Source organism: Oenanthe melanoleuca, chromosome 2 (genome assembly GCF_029582105.1).
Source record: "Oenanthe melanoleuca isolate GR-GAL-2019-014 chromosome 2, OMel1.0, whole genome shotgun sequence".
Classification (NCBI taxonomy): domain Eukaryota; kingdom Metazoa; phylum Chordata; class Aves; order Passeriformes; family Muscicapidae; genus Oenanthe; species Oenanthe melanoleuca.
Window position 1 is genome coordinate 105,647,731 of NC_079335.1, and position 17,451 is coordinate 105,665,181.

Below are 17,451 nucleotides of genomic sequence, written 5' to 3' on the forward strand. Positions count from 1 at the left end.
TATTTATATATCAAAGCCAAACTAAATTCAAAGCCACACATTTTCAAAATTCCTTCAGAAAACTTGAGAAAGATAGCACTTGCTTACAAAATGCTTTGATTCATCACTACAGATTTTTCCCAAAGAAAAAAAAATCTTATAAAAAAACGTTTAATGTCTGATGTCACCTTTCCATGATGATAGTGTGAGCTCTGAATAAATACAGTGTTGGGTAGTGTTACTTCTCCTGGAAAGAAAAGCACAGAGAGGAGTCAGAGACTGACTGCACCTGCACAGATACAGGCCATGGGCCTTTAGAGCAATGAAAAAACTTAAAGCCTGTAAGTTATGCCTGAGTTAACCTTGACTGGCCAGTGACCTCACTGACCACAGTACAACCTAATATCTGACATGATAAAGAGGAACAAAGATACCACTGGGACATATTTCCTTGAGCTGCAAAACAGAGATCTTGATGTGCTTCTGTTCAAGTCTATAAATGCTTTCTGCAAAAGCAAAGGTGCTGAATGTGGAAAATAAACATTAGCATTGACTAATTATCTTTATGCACACAAGCCAAGTCTGGCACTTCCTCTGAAACTAAAATAAGAACCTTGGAGCTGATGCAAGCAGTACTGCAAGGTACTTGAGGAACCTAAATATTCATGACTCTGGACTGACAGGGAGTAAATTCTTTGGAGCTCATCCCTTTGAGATAAGAGCAAAAGTGCTCCTGCAAGAGCAAGTCATGCAGCCTGGCCCTGAAGTCTGACGCTGTGCTGCCTGCACCCCAACAAAGTCAGGAGCTGAGTTTGCTTTGACTACCTCCCTTTTATAAATCTGTCAGAAATACCCAACCAGTTGTGGGCAGCTCCCACTCTGCTCACAGTGAGATAGTCACTGTGGTTACTGTTAGCAGTTATCTCGTTTTCCTCATGTGGCAGGTTGAAATTGTGATGTCCTTGCTGGGCATGTTTTGCCCTCCGCTGTTTGAAACCATCGCTGCACTAGAAAATTACCATCCCCGCATTGGGCTGAAGTGGCAGCTGGGGCGGATCTTTGCACTCTTCCTGGGCAACCTCTACACCTTCCTGCTGGCCTTGATGGATGATGTCAACGAAAAAGTAAGGGCTGAGGCAAAAAGCCACGGTCAAATAGCATTTCCCAGAGTTGAGGATGAACACAGCCTGTCCCCACAGCCAGCAGGTTCTTGCTCTGTCCCCACTCCTCCTGAGCAGTGCCCCAGGGAGACTCACCAAGCAGAGTCTCTGGCTTCTCTTTACAGCCCTGAAAAGAGCGTAGTTATTGTGTTGCTATAATCACAGCGTGTTAGGGTAATTCTATTTTTTTCTCCATCTGACACTGTGTGCAATTTTTATTACTGCAGACCCTGAGGATACAGTTTATAATCCTCTTCCCTTGCTTCCCCTTTTTAACATTATCCTGGTAGCGTGTTGTGGGCAGATAACTGCAGGAAAGGATAAATGTCTAACTTATCCACAGAAAAAATTACCCTGTTTTAAACTGAGAAGAATTAGAGGAATCGAGGTGGTTTGCTCTGCCCTGAAAAACTGTGAACAATGCAAAGGAGGAGGGCTGGGTGAAGGTTATGTCTGCATACAGGAATCTTGAAGGAGGTCTGACACCTCCATGAGCAGGGAACACGTTGCTTGTTCCCCAAAAACTCATGGGGCCTTGACACACCCTCAGCTGCTGCTCCCCTGCTCCTGGAAGAGGGGTTTCTGTGCTACTGCCAGCACTGTAACTCTGTTGTGGACAGATGTTTATACAAGGGCTGGTAGCTGGTAAGGAGGAGGGAGGAATTGAATGCCTTGGATTTCTTCAGACACCTCTCTGTTTTCTATTTTCTGATTTTTTTTTTTTTTTTTTTTTTTTTTTTTTTTTTTTTTTTTTGTGGGGTGGGGATGGGTATTTTTATTGCAGCTGGCAGAAGAGGATGTGGTAAAAAACATCACACACTGGACACTGCTTGGTCACCACAACTCGTCTGCAGGGAATGACAGCACTGTCACCCCACCTCCCCTCGACCCTGCAGACGTGCCCAGGGGACCCTGCTGGGAGACAACTGTAGGCATTGTAAGAAATTAATTATATAGCCAATCTCTGTGGTGGTTTGGGATGGTTCATTTTTGTTTTTCTCTTGAAATCTTAAACATTTCCAGGCTTGAAATTTTCTTCACAAACAGCAGCTCTTTCCACCACTCTCATACAGCATCACCAAAGTAATACAAGCCCTTGGCCATGGTTCTTAAGCCATGGTGGTGAAATCCTCAGCTGGGAGCAGCCAGGGCATGCACAGGTCTGAGGCGCTGCCTGTGAGGAGCACAAAAGGCCAGGCAGTCTGCAGCCACTCCTGCACCATGTTCCTGTTCAGATCATGACTGTGCCTTTGAAGCAAACCTCTCTTCTCCATTTATTGTTGCATTTGTTCCAGAGAGGCTTTGATGCAGGCATAAAACCCAACCAGAGGACATGCCTCAAGGGAGCTCCTGACATGTCCCAATCCATAATGCAGCATGAGGCCATGGGGTGAAAGCAGAATTAGGCAGAAGTACCCCCTTGAAAGTCAGGCAGGGTGGCCTTCAGATCCTCAGAGTTCCACCACTGAAATCCACCCTGCAACATTTACCTTGCACCAAGAAGATCTGCAGCCAGGCTATGCACAACTTAGAAAGTAAAAGCAGTTGTTTACTGGCTGACAGAGATGGTTAGGGCTTGCCAATTCCTGTACACAGTCAAGGCATCTCCAAAAGCCAAGTTGTTCTCAGTCATGTGGGAGAAGACCAGCCACTGTCACCCCTCAGAAGGAGCTGACCCTTGGTGCAGCTGAGCTGTCATTCAGATCTTCATTTTTCCCCCCTCATACTTTAAAAACCTTTCTTGTGACTTTCCTTTTGAATCCTTGGGCCACCAGTTATTTCCACCCCATGAGTCTTCCATCTGCCTGCAGTTTCTTGTCTTCCTATCTCCTTTCTCTACACTTACACACAGCTTGTTTACAGCTGAACAATTTTCTTAGGAGTCCTTGTAAAAGTTACATAGCTGAGCCATACCAGAGCTACATCCAATCAAAACAACTGAGGGCATATGTGTATTTTACACCAGCAGCACTGCAGCATTTGCATTCTGCTCCCACTTTCTGTGCAGCCACACCATGCAGTGCAGTCAGTAATGCCAGCAGCAGCTACCAGGTCTAACAGCTAGAACAGAGCTCACAGCTCCCAAGCACAGAGGTATAGCTTAGGCTTTTACAAACACTGCACAGTGTTTGTAAACAGGCAGGGAGTTTGCTGAAGACATGCTTTTCTGAAGATTACAGTCATATAAAGACAAATGGCTAAATAAAAAATACAGTCCTGAATGCGCTACTGAAATTATGGGAGTTAATGTGGGTTTTTTTCCTTCTTTTAAATTGCAGGAGTTTGTGAGGCTCACTGTGTCTGACATCCTGGTGACCTACATAACCATTCTGGTGGGAGATTTCATCCGAGCTTGCTTTGTCAGATTTGTGAATTACTGTTGGTGCTGGGACCTAGAGGCTGGATTTGTAAGTATCTTATAGCCAAGTCAGTATCTTACAGCCAAGAAGATAAAATTAATTAAGGGACATTTGGTCACACACTACAAATGAATTTGAATTATTCCAGTGGTTGTCTGCTCTTGCCTGATAATACAATTGGTGTACACAACCTATGCATACCTTTTCTGGGTCAATCAGCTCCATCCCAGTAAGAACTCTAGAAAAATGCAGTTCTCCCCATTGGAGACCTTTAAAATATGAAGCTGTCTTGAAAAAGAAATAATCTGGTGCTCATTCAGTTGTTATTTGGTGAAGGAAGAGCATGGTGCCAGGGACACCAGCACAATTTTATATGTGTTTTTCTAATGCAGATAATGAATGAGATTCTTGTTTAACCCAGCCTTCTCACATAGGAATACTCAAGGCAGAAGACAGCAGACACTGATAGTTGTCTTTATTTTCATGTGAAAAAGAAGCCAATATTAACCTCTAGCTAAAGATTTAAAGTAGAAATAGACCAGAATCAAAAGAACAGAGAAAACAGTGTTTACACCCATCCCTTCCCAAAGCTGTGAGCAGTCAGCTAAGAAAGACTGACTAGGCTCCCCTTGAGTTTTCATCATAAAGCAAAAACATCTTAAACTTCAATTTTAGGAATTGCTGAGAGTATTAGGTAAATGCAAATGGCATGAAAAACAGACATACCACATAGGATATTCCAAAAATATAAGAGCATCACTTACCATTTCTTAGATGTCTATTTTCTGCATTGCAGTTAAAAAACAAAACAAAACAAAACAAAACAAACAAAAAAAAACCCACAAGAAAAAAACACCTTTTTTTTCAAGAAAACATAGTTCTATAGCAATGAAAGTCTTTATACGAAGTTTCACAGAAGTTGATATACATAGAAGAAATAGCTTAATCATAGGCAAATCTAATAAAATAATAATTTATAAATCAACAAATACTGCCAGTAGATCAGATCAGCCTGTTCTGAACCTGGCACCATTAGCATCCACATCAGATAGCTAAAGTACTGATTTATATGAAGCAACACATCATCTAGCACATAGTAAAAATGTCATCTAATGCCCATCAGGTCATATATTCCAAGTATTTGTCTCCTTTTGCCCTGTGTTTCTGTTCTTCAGCAGCTTGGACCCAGGGACATGGACATAATCCAGCATAGCATTTGCCTTTCAGCTCACAATTATCATTGCTTCAGGATTCAATGTTTTACCAGGGTGGAACTGTGAGTCCATAGCCAGGCACCAGCTGGAGTTTAAATGTAGTCCCGTGCCCTGCTCACAGCTGGTGTCATATTAGCAGGGAGAGGGAAACACAGAGCAGCTCCAAGCACCTCTGTATATCTTTCCAATTTTCAGGAAGCCAAGAGAGCAGCAGCAGCCCACAGGCAGTAGCTGCAGTTCTGCTTTCCCCACACTGCTGCAGGTCATCCAAGCAGTGTGCATGCAGCAGGAGCCCTTCCAGGAATCCCTGCTTGCCAGCTTTAAATAAGCATCATGCACCCAGCAGAAAACAGCAGCAGGTACCTCTAGCAACAGCACACTTTTCTTTCTTTCCCCATACAGCCATCCTATGCGGAGTTTGACATCAGCGGCAACGTTTTGGGTCTGGTTTTCAACCAGGGAATGATTTGGTAAGACATTTCATTTTTCTTTATTTTTCATGCTATTTAGAAAACCTGAAGTGGAGTGGAGTTAGAAAGCTTCCAAGCCAACTAGACAGGCTCTGGTTTCTGTTTTTTCTGACTGATTGGTTTTCTGTGCTTAACTGTAAAAGTGAGAATCTCTCCGCTGGTTATATTCACATAACATTTCCCAAGCCATCTCGAAGAAATTCTTGTCACAAACTGAAACATTTTCTTTTCAACCCCTGAGAAGTCTGAGGCCTTGCTGGTCCTGAGTGAGGGGGACCATACCATAACCTGTGGGTGCAGGTGGCTTCTGCTGCGGGAGCACAGGGCAGCACCTCTCAGCCCGCTCAGCCTTCATTTGTGAACAAACCTGTCAGCACACAGACACCTCCTTTTCTGTTCTGGAAAGGAGCAAACCTTGTCTGCCAACAAACAGAGCCTGTTCTTCTCTTTTCCTTTCCAGGATGGGATCCTTTTACGCCCCAGGGCTCGTGGGTATCAACGTGCTGCGCTTATTAACCTCCATGTATTTTCAGTGCTGGGCTGTTATGAGCAGCAATGTCCCCCATGCAAGAGTCTTCAAAGCATCCAAGTCTAACAATTTTTACATGGGACTGGTGCTGCTGATCCTCTTCCTCAGCCTCCTGCCTGTGGCTTACACCATCATGTCCCTGCCTCCCTCCTTTGACTGTGGACCTTTCAGGTACTACCAAAACGCCAAAAAGGATATTTTTGTTCTCTGGTACATGAGAACAAAATTTTCATGAAGTTAGAAGGACTGGGCTCCAGCAGAGATGGTGAAGTGTTTAAATCCTTAGTAATGTGAGGTAAAGGGTGGTGTACAGCTATGGGGTGTAAACAGGCAGCTGTGAGCACTGAACCTGCTCCTGTCTGCTGCTCTCCTCTGCACCATTCCCAGTGTTTTCCCAACACACACTGATGAAAGCACCAGAGAGCAGCGGGGCGGGACAGCAAGGTGCAGGCCCCAGTAAACAAAAAACAAAAAACAAAAAACAAAAAAAAAAAAAAAAAAACAAAAAAAAAAAAACAAAAACAAAACAAAACAAAACAAAAAACAAAACAAAAAAAAAAAACAAACAAAAAAAAACAAAAAAAAAAAAACCCAAAAAAAAAAAACAACCCCCACAAAACAACAAAAAACCCAGCTGGATGATCCTAAAGGCTTTTTGGAACATTGAGGAAGCAAAATGAGTCCAAAGGATGTATTTTACATGCTGACTTTATCTGGCAAATAGCAGGAAATGGATAGGGGTGAGCCTGTAAAATTGCTGCACCTTTTTTTTTAATAAATGTTGTGGGGCACTTTTTTCTTTTAATGAGGACAGAATCAGCACTGCACAAAGCATTTAGTGGACTGGACTAACATGCCAATAAAGTCTAATTTGATTGAATAACACCACTTCCTGGGCCTGCTGAATCTGACTCAGCAAGGAGCCAGCCTGGAACAAATTGTTCTTGTAGACGCACTGTTTTGGGTTATCTGCTTGCTGACATCAGAAAGCTAAAGACTCGGGGGAAAGGCAGGAGACCAAAATACCCTCAGTTCTGTAGCAAGGACAGGTGTCAACGAGTAATGTCAGAGGATCTGACAAGTGACTTGTTGCAAGCACACTATCATTTGGAGATGACTAATCTGCAATGTGAAAGAGCTGTTTCAATTCCCAATCAACCCTTCAAAAGCCGCTCAGTCTGATTCAGACCCTCGGCAGCTCCACTGAAAGCTCGGCTCTCCTGAGCTCCTGGCAGTTGATGAGGTTGGGACACTGTTTATCCAAGTTTTCTTTATTGACTCTCATCATCGAGATGTTGAGTCCAGCCCCCTCCTGACGGGAATCCCACAGGCACCGAGCCTAAATGGGAGGAATAGCACTCATGCAGTTGAATTCCCAGGCCCAGAGGTGCTGGGGAGACAAGAAGGTCAATTACATAATCCAGCCCTTTACAGACTTGCTCTTCGTTCATACAGAATACTCTCATCTGCTTTATCAATCCCGTTTGAAATTACTCTTTCACTGAGTCTCCTATTAAGCAATAATCACAGCTTGCTATTTTTGTCATTACTTAGCAGCTCTTCAAGTTGGTTCATTATTTCAGAAAGCTGGAATTTGCATATGGAAAGTCATCTCTACCATGAAAAGGCCATACTTAACAAGATATTCATCTGGTCTATAGGGTTTTACCTATTTCAGAGGGGTGAATAGTCACAACCCATAAAGGAGTCAAGTGTGGAATTAAATGTATTGATTCCAGGAGCAAGTTAGCCTAGCAAAGATTATTTGCATAATCAATGAGGGGAGAGAGGAAGGGAATGAATGAACCAATAGTAATTTAAAATATAGGCATTTTAAACTCCTTGGTGGCCAACAGCAGGCTGATGCTCCTTAAGAGGTGAAACAAGCTGCTTAGCACCATGAGACTGCAAGGCATTTTGTTCCTCCAGAAGACATCTACACTCCTTAACTGGCCCTTTGTCTTTCCAGTGGGAAGAAAAGGATGTATGATGTCATTCAAGAGACCATCGAGCTCGATTTTCCCCTTTTTGTTGCCAAGATCTTCAGCTATGTGGCAAATCCAGGACTGATCATACCTGCAATTCTGCTCATGGTGTAAGTTTTCTTTGCAATAGTACATGCCTGGCTTGGGGAAGAAGGTTGGAAAAGAATTCTGGGATATTGGTCAGGTCTAAATACAGCTTCTACTGAGATAACAGCATGGATCAGAGCAGACACATGCTCCCTATTCCTCCCCCCTTACCTTTGCCTAATCCAATTTCCTAAAATTTAATTACCTGACCCAATTAAACACAACTTTGTGGATGAAATACCTTCCTGACAGAGGCCCTGTAGATATCAAAACAGTCACAGCTTCCATATGAAAAATTTTCTGTAGCCAGCAGGAAATAAATGGACAGTCTCAGCCTTTTGGAGAAGCAATTTCTGTCACAGCTGGTGGCATTTAGAGCACAGCCAAGACAGGGCAAAATTACATGTTCCAAAATCATGAAGAGTTTTGAGCTTTGTTTGGGTTTGGGGGTTTTACTTTTTCATTTTCCAAATAACACATCTGCTATTTGTTTCAGTGTCGTTTGATCATTTCAGCTTTGAAATCTTTTTTAAATCCCCAGCACCTCCAGCAGTACTAGGATTAGTTCTCCTTTTTTGAAAAAAGATATCTTTGGCACTGTTCTTGAGGTTTTCCAAAGCTATCAAAATGAGTGGGAGGCCTGTGGCCAAATTCTGTAGGCAGTTCTGAGCACTTCAGATTAATCAATGGGAGGTGGGGAGAGAGCTGGGGAGCCTGTTGCATACAGAGCTTCCAGTTCTGACTCTTTCTGGGGTATTCACACATGTTGGAGATGAGCCTCTGGGTTGATCCATCACATCTGCCCTCGGGCACTGGGATGCTTCATCCTGCATAGCTACGCTGAAAGTAATGGCATTAAATTATATCAAATACAATTTCCATACAAAGTTACTCATACAAGAAACTTGAGAAAAATCCTAATTAAACTGAAGATGACATGTCACCTCTCTACCTGCCTCAAACTACTTGCTCATTTTAACCTAAAAAGGATGATCAGGTACTGTAGCTTGTGCTCTGTTCAAATCAGATCAGGTCTGTGCAGGAGAGAAGAAGTCTCACAGCACATCCCTAGCATGGACAAGCATATTACTGAATTATAAACTCTGTTCCTGTGGGCCTCACAGTAGCACTGGCAGATGCTATTGCAAACACAAAATAAAGGCTGCAGAACACCCTGAGTGTGCCACCTTTACAAAAGAGCTGCAGACTCTGAGCCCTAAGCCTATCTGAGGCCTAGATGCAATCCTCAAAGAAGCTGATGGGAGAGAGTAATACCTTTGAAAATAATTGTTTTTTTCCAGTGACAAGCTCCTGCCCTTTCCCTTCACTGACAGTTGGGAAAAGTAACAGCACAAATTCTGTGTATTTGTTGAAGAGACATCCTTTATCACACCCTTTCCAGCATCTCTCCTTGAGATGCAGTCTTGTCTCTGCCCTGATTTCCCTCTGAGAGCTGAGTTACCTTATGTCCATGTTTCCTAAAACATCCTCACTTTCCACCCAGATACACTGCTTGTGTGGCCTGTATGTATTGGCACTTGTGATTTCCAGCTGCTCAGCTCCCAAGAGAATCACAGCCCTAAGGAAGTGGCTTCCCCCATGGTGCCTGGACCAGTCAGACCTACAGCCCCTTGGAAGTAGCTCACATGCCCTGAGAGTGTCTTGCAGAGGCACTGCTTGTTATCTACATACTCACCTTGCCTGTGATAATCCAGACAAAATCACAGCGACCCAACAAGATTTCTTCTTAAGGCTTTGGCCCTTTTCTCCTTTTCAGTCAAGTGCCCAGTCTCATGCCTTGTCTCTGAAAATTTTCTACTTCTGCTGTGGTGCTGACAGGCAGACAGGGTTAAGCTGAACTTAGTCCTTATGATGAACCCCATCCAGTTTTCCAAGAGTTTGAAATCAGGAAAGTGCAAAAGCTACATTTAGTCCTGATGAGCAGAGAGCCACAAGCTCTCAAAGCAGCAGGCAAGGCAACCTACAATCCATCCTAACTAAAAATAGCCCCTAGCAAGAGCAACAGGTGGATCGTAAATGGACAGTCTCTTGATTTCGATTGCAGCCTCTCAAAAAATGTGTTTTCCACTTCTATGGACTAAATTAAGTAATTTTCTCTAGCCATGGCAACCCCTTCTCTTTTATCCAGGTGCAATCCAAAACACATCTTCTATTTATTTCGGTTCTTAGCTCCTGGTTCCAAACAATGATGGGGTCCAGTGAGTGACATGGGTGTCAAGCTTACTGTCCTGCTTTTAACTGCCCAAGGACAAGGGAAATAGGAAATACATACAAAGAAGGATGACAGATGTTGTGCCCATTGGCACATAACCAAATCCCCCCCAAGATGAGAGTAGTTTCAAGCTGTGGTCTGCAGAACTTCCTGATGGAAGATAGAAGCATTTTACTGTTTCAAGAAGGAGTGAAAATTAAAATTCCTGTGCAGGCTAGAAAAGGACAGTGACCCACACTCTCCCCAGAACTGGGGAAGCAATACATCAAAGGAGTGTCAGGGTATCATGGTTTAAGTCCACATGGAAATTAGGCACTACCCAGCTACTTGCTCAATCTCTTCTCTCTCTCCCCAGTCCTGGTGGAATGAGGAGGAGAATCAAAGAAACACATGGTGATTGAGATAAAAACAGTTTAATAATCAAAATCAAAGTAAAATATAGTAACAATGGTAAATTATAATAATAATAAAAAGGAAAAAACAGGTGACACATAATTCAGCTGCTCACCACCAACTGACCCATTTCAGACTTCTCTTCCCGAAGGCAGATTGGCCCCTGTTAAAGGTAACTCCCCTGTCTATGCACCAGGCATGACATTGCACGGTGTGGAATATCCCTTTGGTCAGTTCAGGTCACCTGTCCCACCTCCCAGGTTCTTTTGTGTAGCTCCTTACTGGCAGAGCTTGAGACAAAAACAAAGATCCTTGCTCTACTTAGGATAAACAAGAATTAGCAAAACAAAAACATCAGCGTGTTATCAACACCATTGTTATTCACAGCCCTGATTACAAAGGAGTATTTTCTAGACAATGAGCTCGATAACATAGAAAAAATAAAACTATCACACCTTTACAGAAGAACAAAAAGAAAAAAAACAATTTCCAAGAGGATTTGCAGGACAGAGAGCTCAGATTACCAAGACTGAGTTTGGGGTTAATGTCAGGCAAAAGGAAACATATGTGTTTCCTCTGGACAGACCCCTGTAAAAAGCCTCGAGAAAGGCAATCCTAAGCACCACTTCCTGATCTTCCACCTGGAAACCCACAAGCCAGCACATGGTGCCTTGCTGGGCTTAGGGTCAGGCACTCAGTTGATGAAATCCTTGAGTCTGGTTTGAGGTTGCTGAACCTGGGCTGGAGCAACACATGCAGGTTATGAATAGTTAGGAAACAGTTTTTCTTTCCCTACCTTTTTTTCCTTTTATAAGAGAATTTTCTACTTTATTTAAAAGAAAATGCAAACAGCTATAGCAGTGAACTGAATAGCTGGTACTTTTCCTGGGAATGGCTTGGAATCACTGAGCAGACAATGGTTACAATTTAGAAAAATAAAGGCACTCCACAAAAGCAGAAGGAGATGGTTTTTTACTACCAAAATATTACTGGCTTGTGAGTGTCAGAGGTGGTGAGACAGACCCAGAGGCTTGGGCATGTTTTAAAGCTCTGTGTGCCAGAGGCTGGCAGCCAGCATGCCCTCTCCCTTCCCCACTTGCCTTTCAGTTCCCTCCAGCTTGGCTCAGTTTTCCCCTGGCTTTGGCATGCCCTTTTTGGAGAAGGTAGGAGCAAAACAAAAGCCCATGGTTCTGCTCCAACCTGGCTTCTGCTTGCCCTCAGTTCCTGCCTCTGCTCACTCATCCAGGGATGCAGGATGCAGCTGGTCCTGGAAAAGGGGGAAGGAGACTGTTCCTTGAGCACTGCTTTGCAGGAGAGGCATCAAGGCCCTATTCTACCACTACTTTCCCAGTTTTTCCTGAGGTCCCTGTGTTTCCTGGAGGCAGTTCCAAGGCTGGTGCCTGGTTTCCCCAAGGTTGGTACAAAGAAAGTGAAGAGAGTCCATGGCCAGCCAGGGTGGAGGCACGAGGGCAGGCTGGTCATTTTGCTTCTGTTTGAGCAGAAATGATCTCTGGATGGGCTCAGCCTGTCTCAGCTAACCAGGTAGCCCCAATTTTTTCCTAAACCTTGAGCTTCAAAAAGAAGTTTAGAGACAGCTGGTGGGAAACATATGAATTAGAAGGTAGGCAAAAAATTCCATTGCCTCCTTGTGAAACTTTCTCTTTCCCCATCCTATCACTACAGAAACATGTTTTCTCTTTTAGCCTCACCATCTATTACCTGAATGCTGTGTCTAAAGCATATCAGCGCGCCAATGCAGAGCTGAAGAAGAAAATGCAAATGGTAGGTACTGTGAAAGCCACCTTTGAAATACTGTGCACTTCAATCCTGATGCCTAGCATATGCTTTTAAATCACTCTTCACTTCTGAATACGCTGGTGACACAAGAAGATTTTATTTATTTTATTTTATGCCTGCTCAGTACCCTCTGATGGCATTTAATGTCTGCATGGAGAGGTCACATCCCATAATTTCTTGCTATTTTGTACATCAAAACTACAGTTGGTTTCTCCAAAAACTGTGCTTTCCATGTACAAAAGTAAGTTACTGCAAAGTTCAGGCAATGCTTTGGTGTCTGAGATTTCCCAGGAACAATGACAAGCCCATGAAAACCACAGCCAGATTTTGTACAAGCTGAAGAGCAAAGAGCCATAATTAATGATATGGCAAAAAAAGAGGATGTGATGTTGTCACTGGTATCAGCCATTTCACTGGCACAGGACAGGATCCAAGCCAAGAAAGCAGCGTCATATAAAGCAAAACATTGCATAAAGCAGAGGTTCCTGCAACATTAAAAGTGAGGATGTGCGTGCTGAGAAATGGTACTCCAAAAATTGCATTCAAATTCTCAAATTCAGAATTAATCTCTTAGCTTAAAGGAAGTGTCTTGGTGCAAAGGGCATCCTTGACTACTGCAGGAGTTGAACATGTGCTACAGCACGCTCAGATTTTGAGGCACTTGGTCTATTTCATGTTCACAGCCTGGCTGGGATCAGGGCTAAAGGGACCACAAACAAGAGCTCAGCACTACCCAGAAGTTCAGATTCCCTCTGCCATCCAGAAGAAAATCTTTCATAGCCCTAAATGTATGTGAGTAAAGCCAAAGACAGCCCACCCTGTGCTGCCATACCCTCCTCCTCTGGCATTTATCCCTGACATCCTCTCTCACAAGAGGCTCACATTTAAAACTAACTCATACACCAGAGTGGGCAGATTGGTAGCAACACACAGACAGCCTGACAGACCTAAACCATGTTATCAGCAAGTGCTTTGCCCTAACAGGAGCAGAGCCACTGTTTTTCAGCCCTGCCTGGGATGTACTTTCCTGCCTGGAAATACTTGATCATTGGACCAGGATTCAGTACCTTAAACTTAGCAGAGAGATTCATTCATACCAACAAACACTTAACCAGGCAAACACAACATCAGATCGTTTCCCAGATTACATCTGCAGTTTTTAACTAAACCAAATGGTTTTTATTGATGCAGCAACGAGAAGAGGAGAAAAACAAGAGAAACAACAAAGCCAGTACCAACCCTATGCTGCAAGATCTGGAGGATTTACTTACACCAAGTACAAAGACTGAAAGTCCCCCCAAACAAGTAGAAGGTAAAAATTAAACAATCTCCCCGTAGCACTTCAGAAAAGATTCATTTAGCCACCCAAATGACTGATAGGATTGAGAAACTGGAGGGATACACCTTAGCAAGGGATTGGATGGGTCTAATTAGCACAGATTTTGTCCTTCTCACAGAAGTCCACCTGCCAAAGGACACACAGGAGGGGCACATTTTTAGACTGGATTATATCTCACACAGGCTTGTCACGGTGGCAATTGTAATCCAAAATTATGATTCATATCCCAGCTATTAATCGTGCTGGTCATGAAACCAGCAATTTATTCTGGGGAAAATGTTTAAACTCAGTGTTGTTTCAGGTCTGATGGGTTGAGTCTGACTTTTTCTTGCTGAGCTGAGCTTTTCATTGGAAAATTCATCATGAATGAGGCAGAAACTTCAGGATTCTAACAGGATTGGGTTAAGTCTTAGGGTAAATATATGAATGCTCTAAGCTCTGCTGTGGAGGTCCATGGCTGGGCAGAAAGAACCAGGAGGCATTAGCACCAGGATCAAGTTATTTTCAAAGAAAATCCTGGATCCTCCAGTCTCAATCTCAAACAGCCACTTCCTGACTGCTAGAGCCTCCAGCTCTCATTTGTGAAAAATCACTTGAAAGGTTTTGATTTTATCCTGGTACAGGTAAGAAAGGCAAACTAGTGCCGCCACAAGCCCCTTGAGTTCAATGGGCTGAGATAAACTGGAAGGTTCAGAGTAACCCAATACAGATCGTCTCCAAAGCAGACTCAAGGCATTTGTTTAAATGGAAATAATGCTGGCAGTGTTTAGAGTGCACTGAAAATAAAAACAAAAATCAGGAATTACCCACGGCCACTCTGTGCCTAGAAGTGTACCAGCATGGCAGGCAGGATTATTGTGTCTTATAAATGCATCAGTAAGAACCTGAAAAGAGAGGCTGGGCAGCAGAGACTTGTACTGGCTGTTGAGTGGGGGAGAGGAGGGGAACATTCTTATTCCTGGTTTCTTCACCAAGATGCTCAAACACAAATCCCCAGACACACTGGTTATTGCACAGAGAAGAAACAGCAGCCACTGGGGAGAGGATGAAAGGCACTGTTTGCTCCCAAGAAAATAACATTCATAATCTTTGCTCTAGAGAAGAAAATGGAGTCGCAGAATGGAAGCAGCCCTGCTGGGAATGCAGGCAGAGGAGAATTCCTGGCTGGCAGCCCCGTGGCCGGCGGGAGAGGAGCAGCATTCACCCCGCCACCACGAGTGTGTGTGACACAGCCACGGACACTGGGAGCTCGGGCACCCCACCCTGGCCAGCCCAGGCCATGGGGACACCCCCTGGGACCAGTCCCTGGACGAGGGAGAGGGCAGCCTTGCTACCCACGGGCTGCTCGGTAACCTCAGCAAAGCTTCTCCTGCCTGGCATTAAAACAGAGGGGCTGCATGAGCTTGTAGTTCTGGTAGGAAATGATTACTGCAGGCTGGACATGCCCTGTACCTACCCAGCAAATCCCTAATACAGATTTGTTTAGACACCTGGAAGTGCTTTGAGCTGTAACTCCCAAAGGCTGCACAGATTTTGAGCCCAAGGGAAACAGGAGGCAGTCAGAGCAAAAATCAGCCCTGACATTGCTGGACTGCTGCACACAGGACAGCCCTGGGCTATCAACAGCAGAGAACTTGCCCTGTGGAGCAAATGCTTGCCAGTACTTTCAAAGGCTTCTGTAATAAATAAAAATGGTGTGCTTTTACCTGTCATAAAAACAGAGGTTTGTTGTGGGTTTTTTCTCTTGTTCCTCTGCCTGAAGAATTTAATATTCTTATAAAATATTGAGCATCCCTACTAGGAGTAGAGGATTCCTACCAGAGGGGATTTTGTCAGCTGTATTTTGTCCCTTGTGATAGCTTTCTTACAGTCTACCTCCTCCAAACTTCCATCCTTTTGTTTCAATCTCACCACCACTTTCTCTAGGTTCCCACTCCACTCCTCTTTTCACAGTCTGCTGACAGCAGCTTGCACCATTATTTCACTCCCTGGGTATGATTCCTAGTCTAGCAACACCACCTAGCACAACTGAGAGACTAACATGTCCTGTTTTTGACATAAACCCACCCTGGCCAGCTTAGACCTGGTGTTCAAATGGGTTTTGTTTATAGACACAAAAATGTCTGTAAAAATAAAGATTTTTCAATAAAACCAAATCATAACCATAGATAGTAACAGTTCTGCTAAAACTGGGATATCTGGATTTTAAAAAGGTCCTCACTTTGAATTTTTTTCTACTAAATTCCATAAATCTTGTGAAATGCTGTGTTCAGGACAAGAAACTCAATAACTTATTTCTTCTATGTCTTGACAGAGCACAGAGCATTTGGCCTCCAGCCTGGGAATGCCCACCTTTCAGGAGCTGGAAAAAGGAGTCCAGTTAGGTCAGACATGAGGCAGACTGGGAAAAGAATTCAGTCTTTCAGGTCTTACACAACAAAAAGCTTAAACATTTGCTTTTTCACAGAAATTATGAGTTTAAATATTGTGCTGTGCTTATTTATGGTTGGAGATGGCATGTTTGTGGATGTCTGTGCTTTATAACAGAGACCAGAGCCCTAGAGAAGTACTTCCAGGAGATGCAAGCAGGAGACAAATAAAAGGAGACTTTGGAATTTCTTCAAAAATTAAATCATTGCATTTTGCTTTCAAATACAGAAAAGCCAGTGGATTGTTTCTAGAAACAGAACAGCTCAAAGTCTGTTTGGCTGTTCCCAGGACACTGCTGTGGTCAGGGTTGGTCACTCTCCTAGGGAGCCTCCACATGAGAAGCCACTCATCAGATTTATTTCCTGGGCTTGGAAGGATCCAAAATCTGGGTCCCACAGAAAAGGTCTTGTCTTGCCTCTTTGCCATGAGAATTGCTGGTGTAACACAGCTGTGGTGAGCTCTCTGCAGAGACAGCCATTCACTGAACTGGAGCAAAGTCAGACAAGAGAAGGCCTTTTCCAGGAGACATCCTTCCTTGGAGGAGTCCATAGTGCTCAGAAAGTGCTGGGGGAAGGAGTTCCCAGCCTGCTAAGCCAGAAGGATGCCACAGAAACAGCACAGAGCCCTGATCTCAGCACAGCCTCTCTGCCCTGCAGACTCTGGTAAGGAGGAGCACTCTTCACTCCTCAGCTCTCACTGAAACACAGTTTGGAGAGGAAGAACGTGGCTTCAGATCTCACTCACCTCTGCTAGCAAACCAAAAGAGGCTGGAAGTGTGAGTGTGTGCAGACATGTCTGGCAACAAGAAGCATTATGAAGAAGCCATAAAGAACTCCAGACAGGATTTGAAAACCAGAGCAGCAGAGGCAGACTTAGACCAGATGAGGGTTTGGATACTCTCTGAATCAGACCAGCAATAACATGGAGCATCCCAAAGCATGGTGTCATCTCTGGAGCACACAACTGCCCCTCAGCTGATTCGAGGCTTGTTTATCTCTAATTATAATACATTGGGTTCACCCATTGACCAAGGTGTTTTGCAAGCTCAGAGACTCCAGGATAAAAGGGTGATATTATCAGCCAGACAATTCCTGCAGACCAGTGCCAGCTCTCTTCCTCGACTCCAATCCACAGTGGGAGCCTCTGTCAGAGCACAAGAGCTGTGAAAGATGTAAAAATGCCAACCCTCAGTCCTCATATTTACTGAAATAATTATTTTTCTCTTGAAATTTTGAGTCCATTTACCAGTTTGTCACATGCAACTGAAGGTTAAACTCCACAAACTCACTGGGATATTCAGTAGTGTTTGGTTTCATTCCTATTTTTCTATTGTTAGAAATTTGTTATTTGTCTGAGCATTGATTTCCAAACCCCTAACATTTGTTGAAAGACTGTATCAATCTTCTTCCTGGGCTCAGCCTAACTTCAAGGGCAAAGGAAAAAAAAAAAAAAAGAGAGAGAGAAAAACTCAGTGG

General features: G+C 43.7%; 1 protein-coding gene across 1 annotated transcript in view; it reads left to right on the plus strand.

Moving 5' to 3' along the window:
- The window catches only part of TMC2 (transmembrane channel like 2), a 29,753-nt gene extending 14,855 nt beyond the window's left edge, over nucleotides 1-14,898 (plus strand). Inside the window, exons 12-20 of the mRNA XM_056484814.1 lie at nucleotides 924-1,103; nucleotides 1,924-2,076; nucleotides 3,419-3,547; nucleotides 5,116-5,183; nucleotides 5,644-5,883; nucleotides 7,682-7,807; nucleotides 12,114-12,192; nucleotides 13,399-13,519; nucleotides 14,645-14,898. Coding sequence (XP_056340789.1) covers nucleotides 924-1,103; nucleotides 1,924-2,076; nucleotides 3,419-3,547; nucleotides 5,116-5,183; nucleotides 5,644-5,883; nucleotides 7,682-7,807; nucleotides 12,114-12,192; nucleotides 13,399-13,519; nucleotides 14,645-14,898 — 1,350 coding nt within the window. The remainder of the gene's footprint in view (nucleotides 1-923; nucleotides 1,104-1,923; nucleotides 2,077-3,418; nucleotides 3,548-5,115; nucleotides 5,184-5,643; nucleotides 5,884-7,681; nucleotides 7,808-12,113; nucleotides 12,193-13,398; nucleotides 13,520-14,644) is intronic.
- Nucleotides 14,899-17,451: the final 2,553 nt, after the last annotated feature.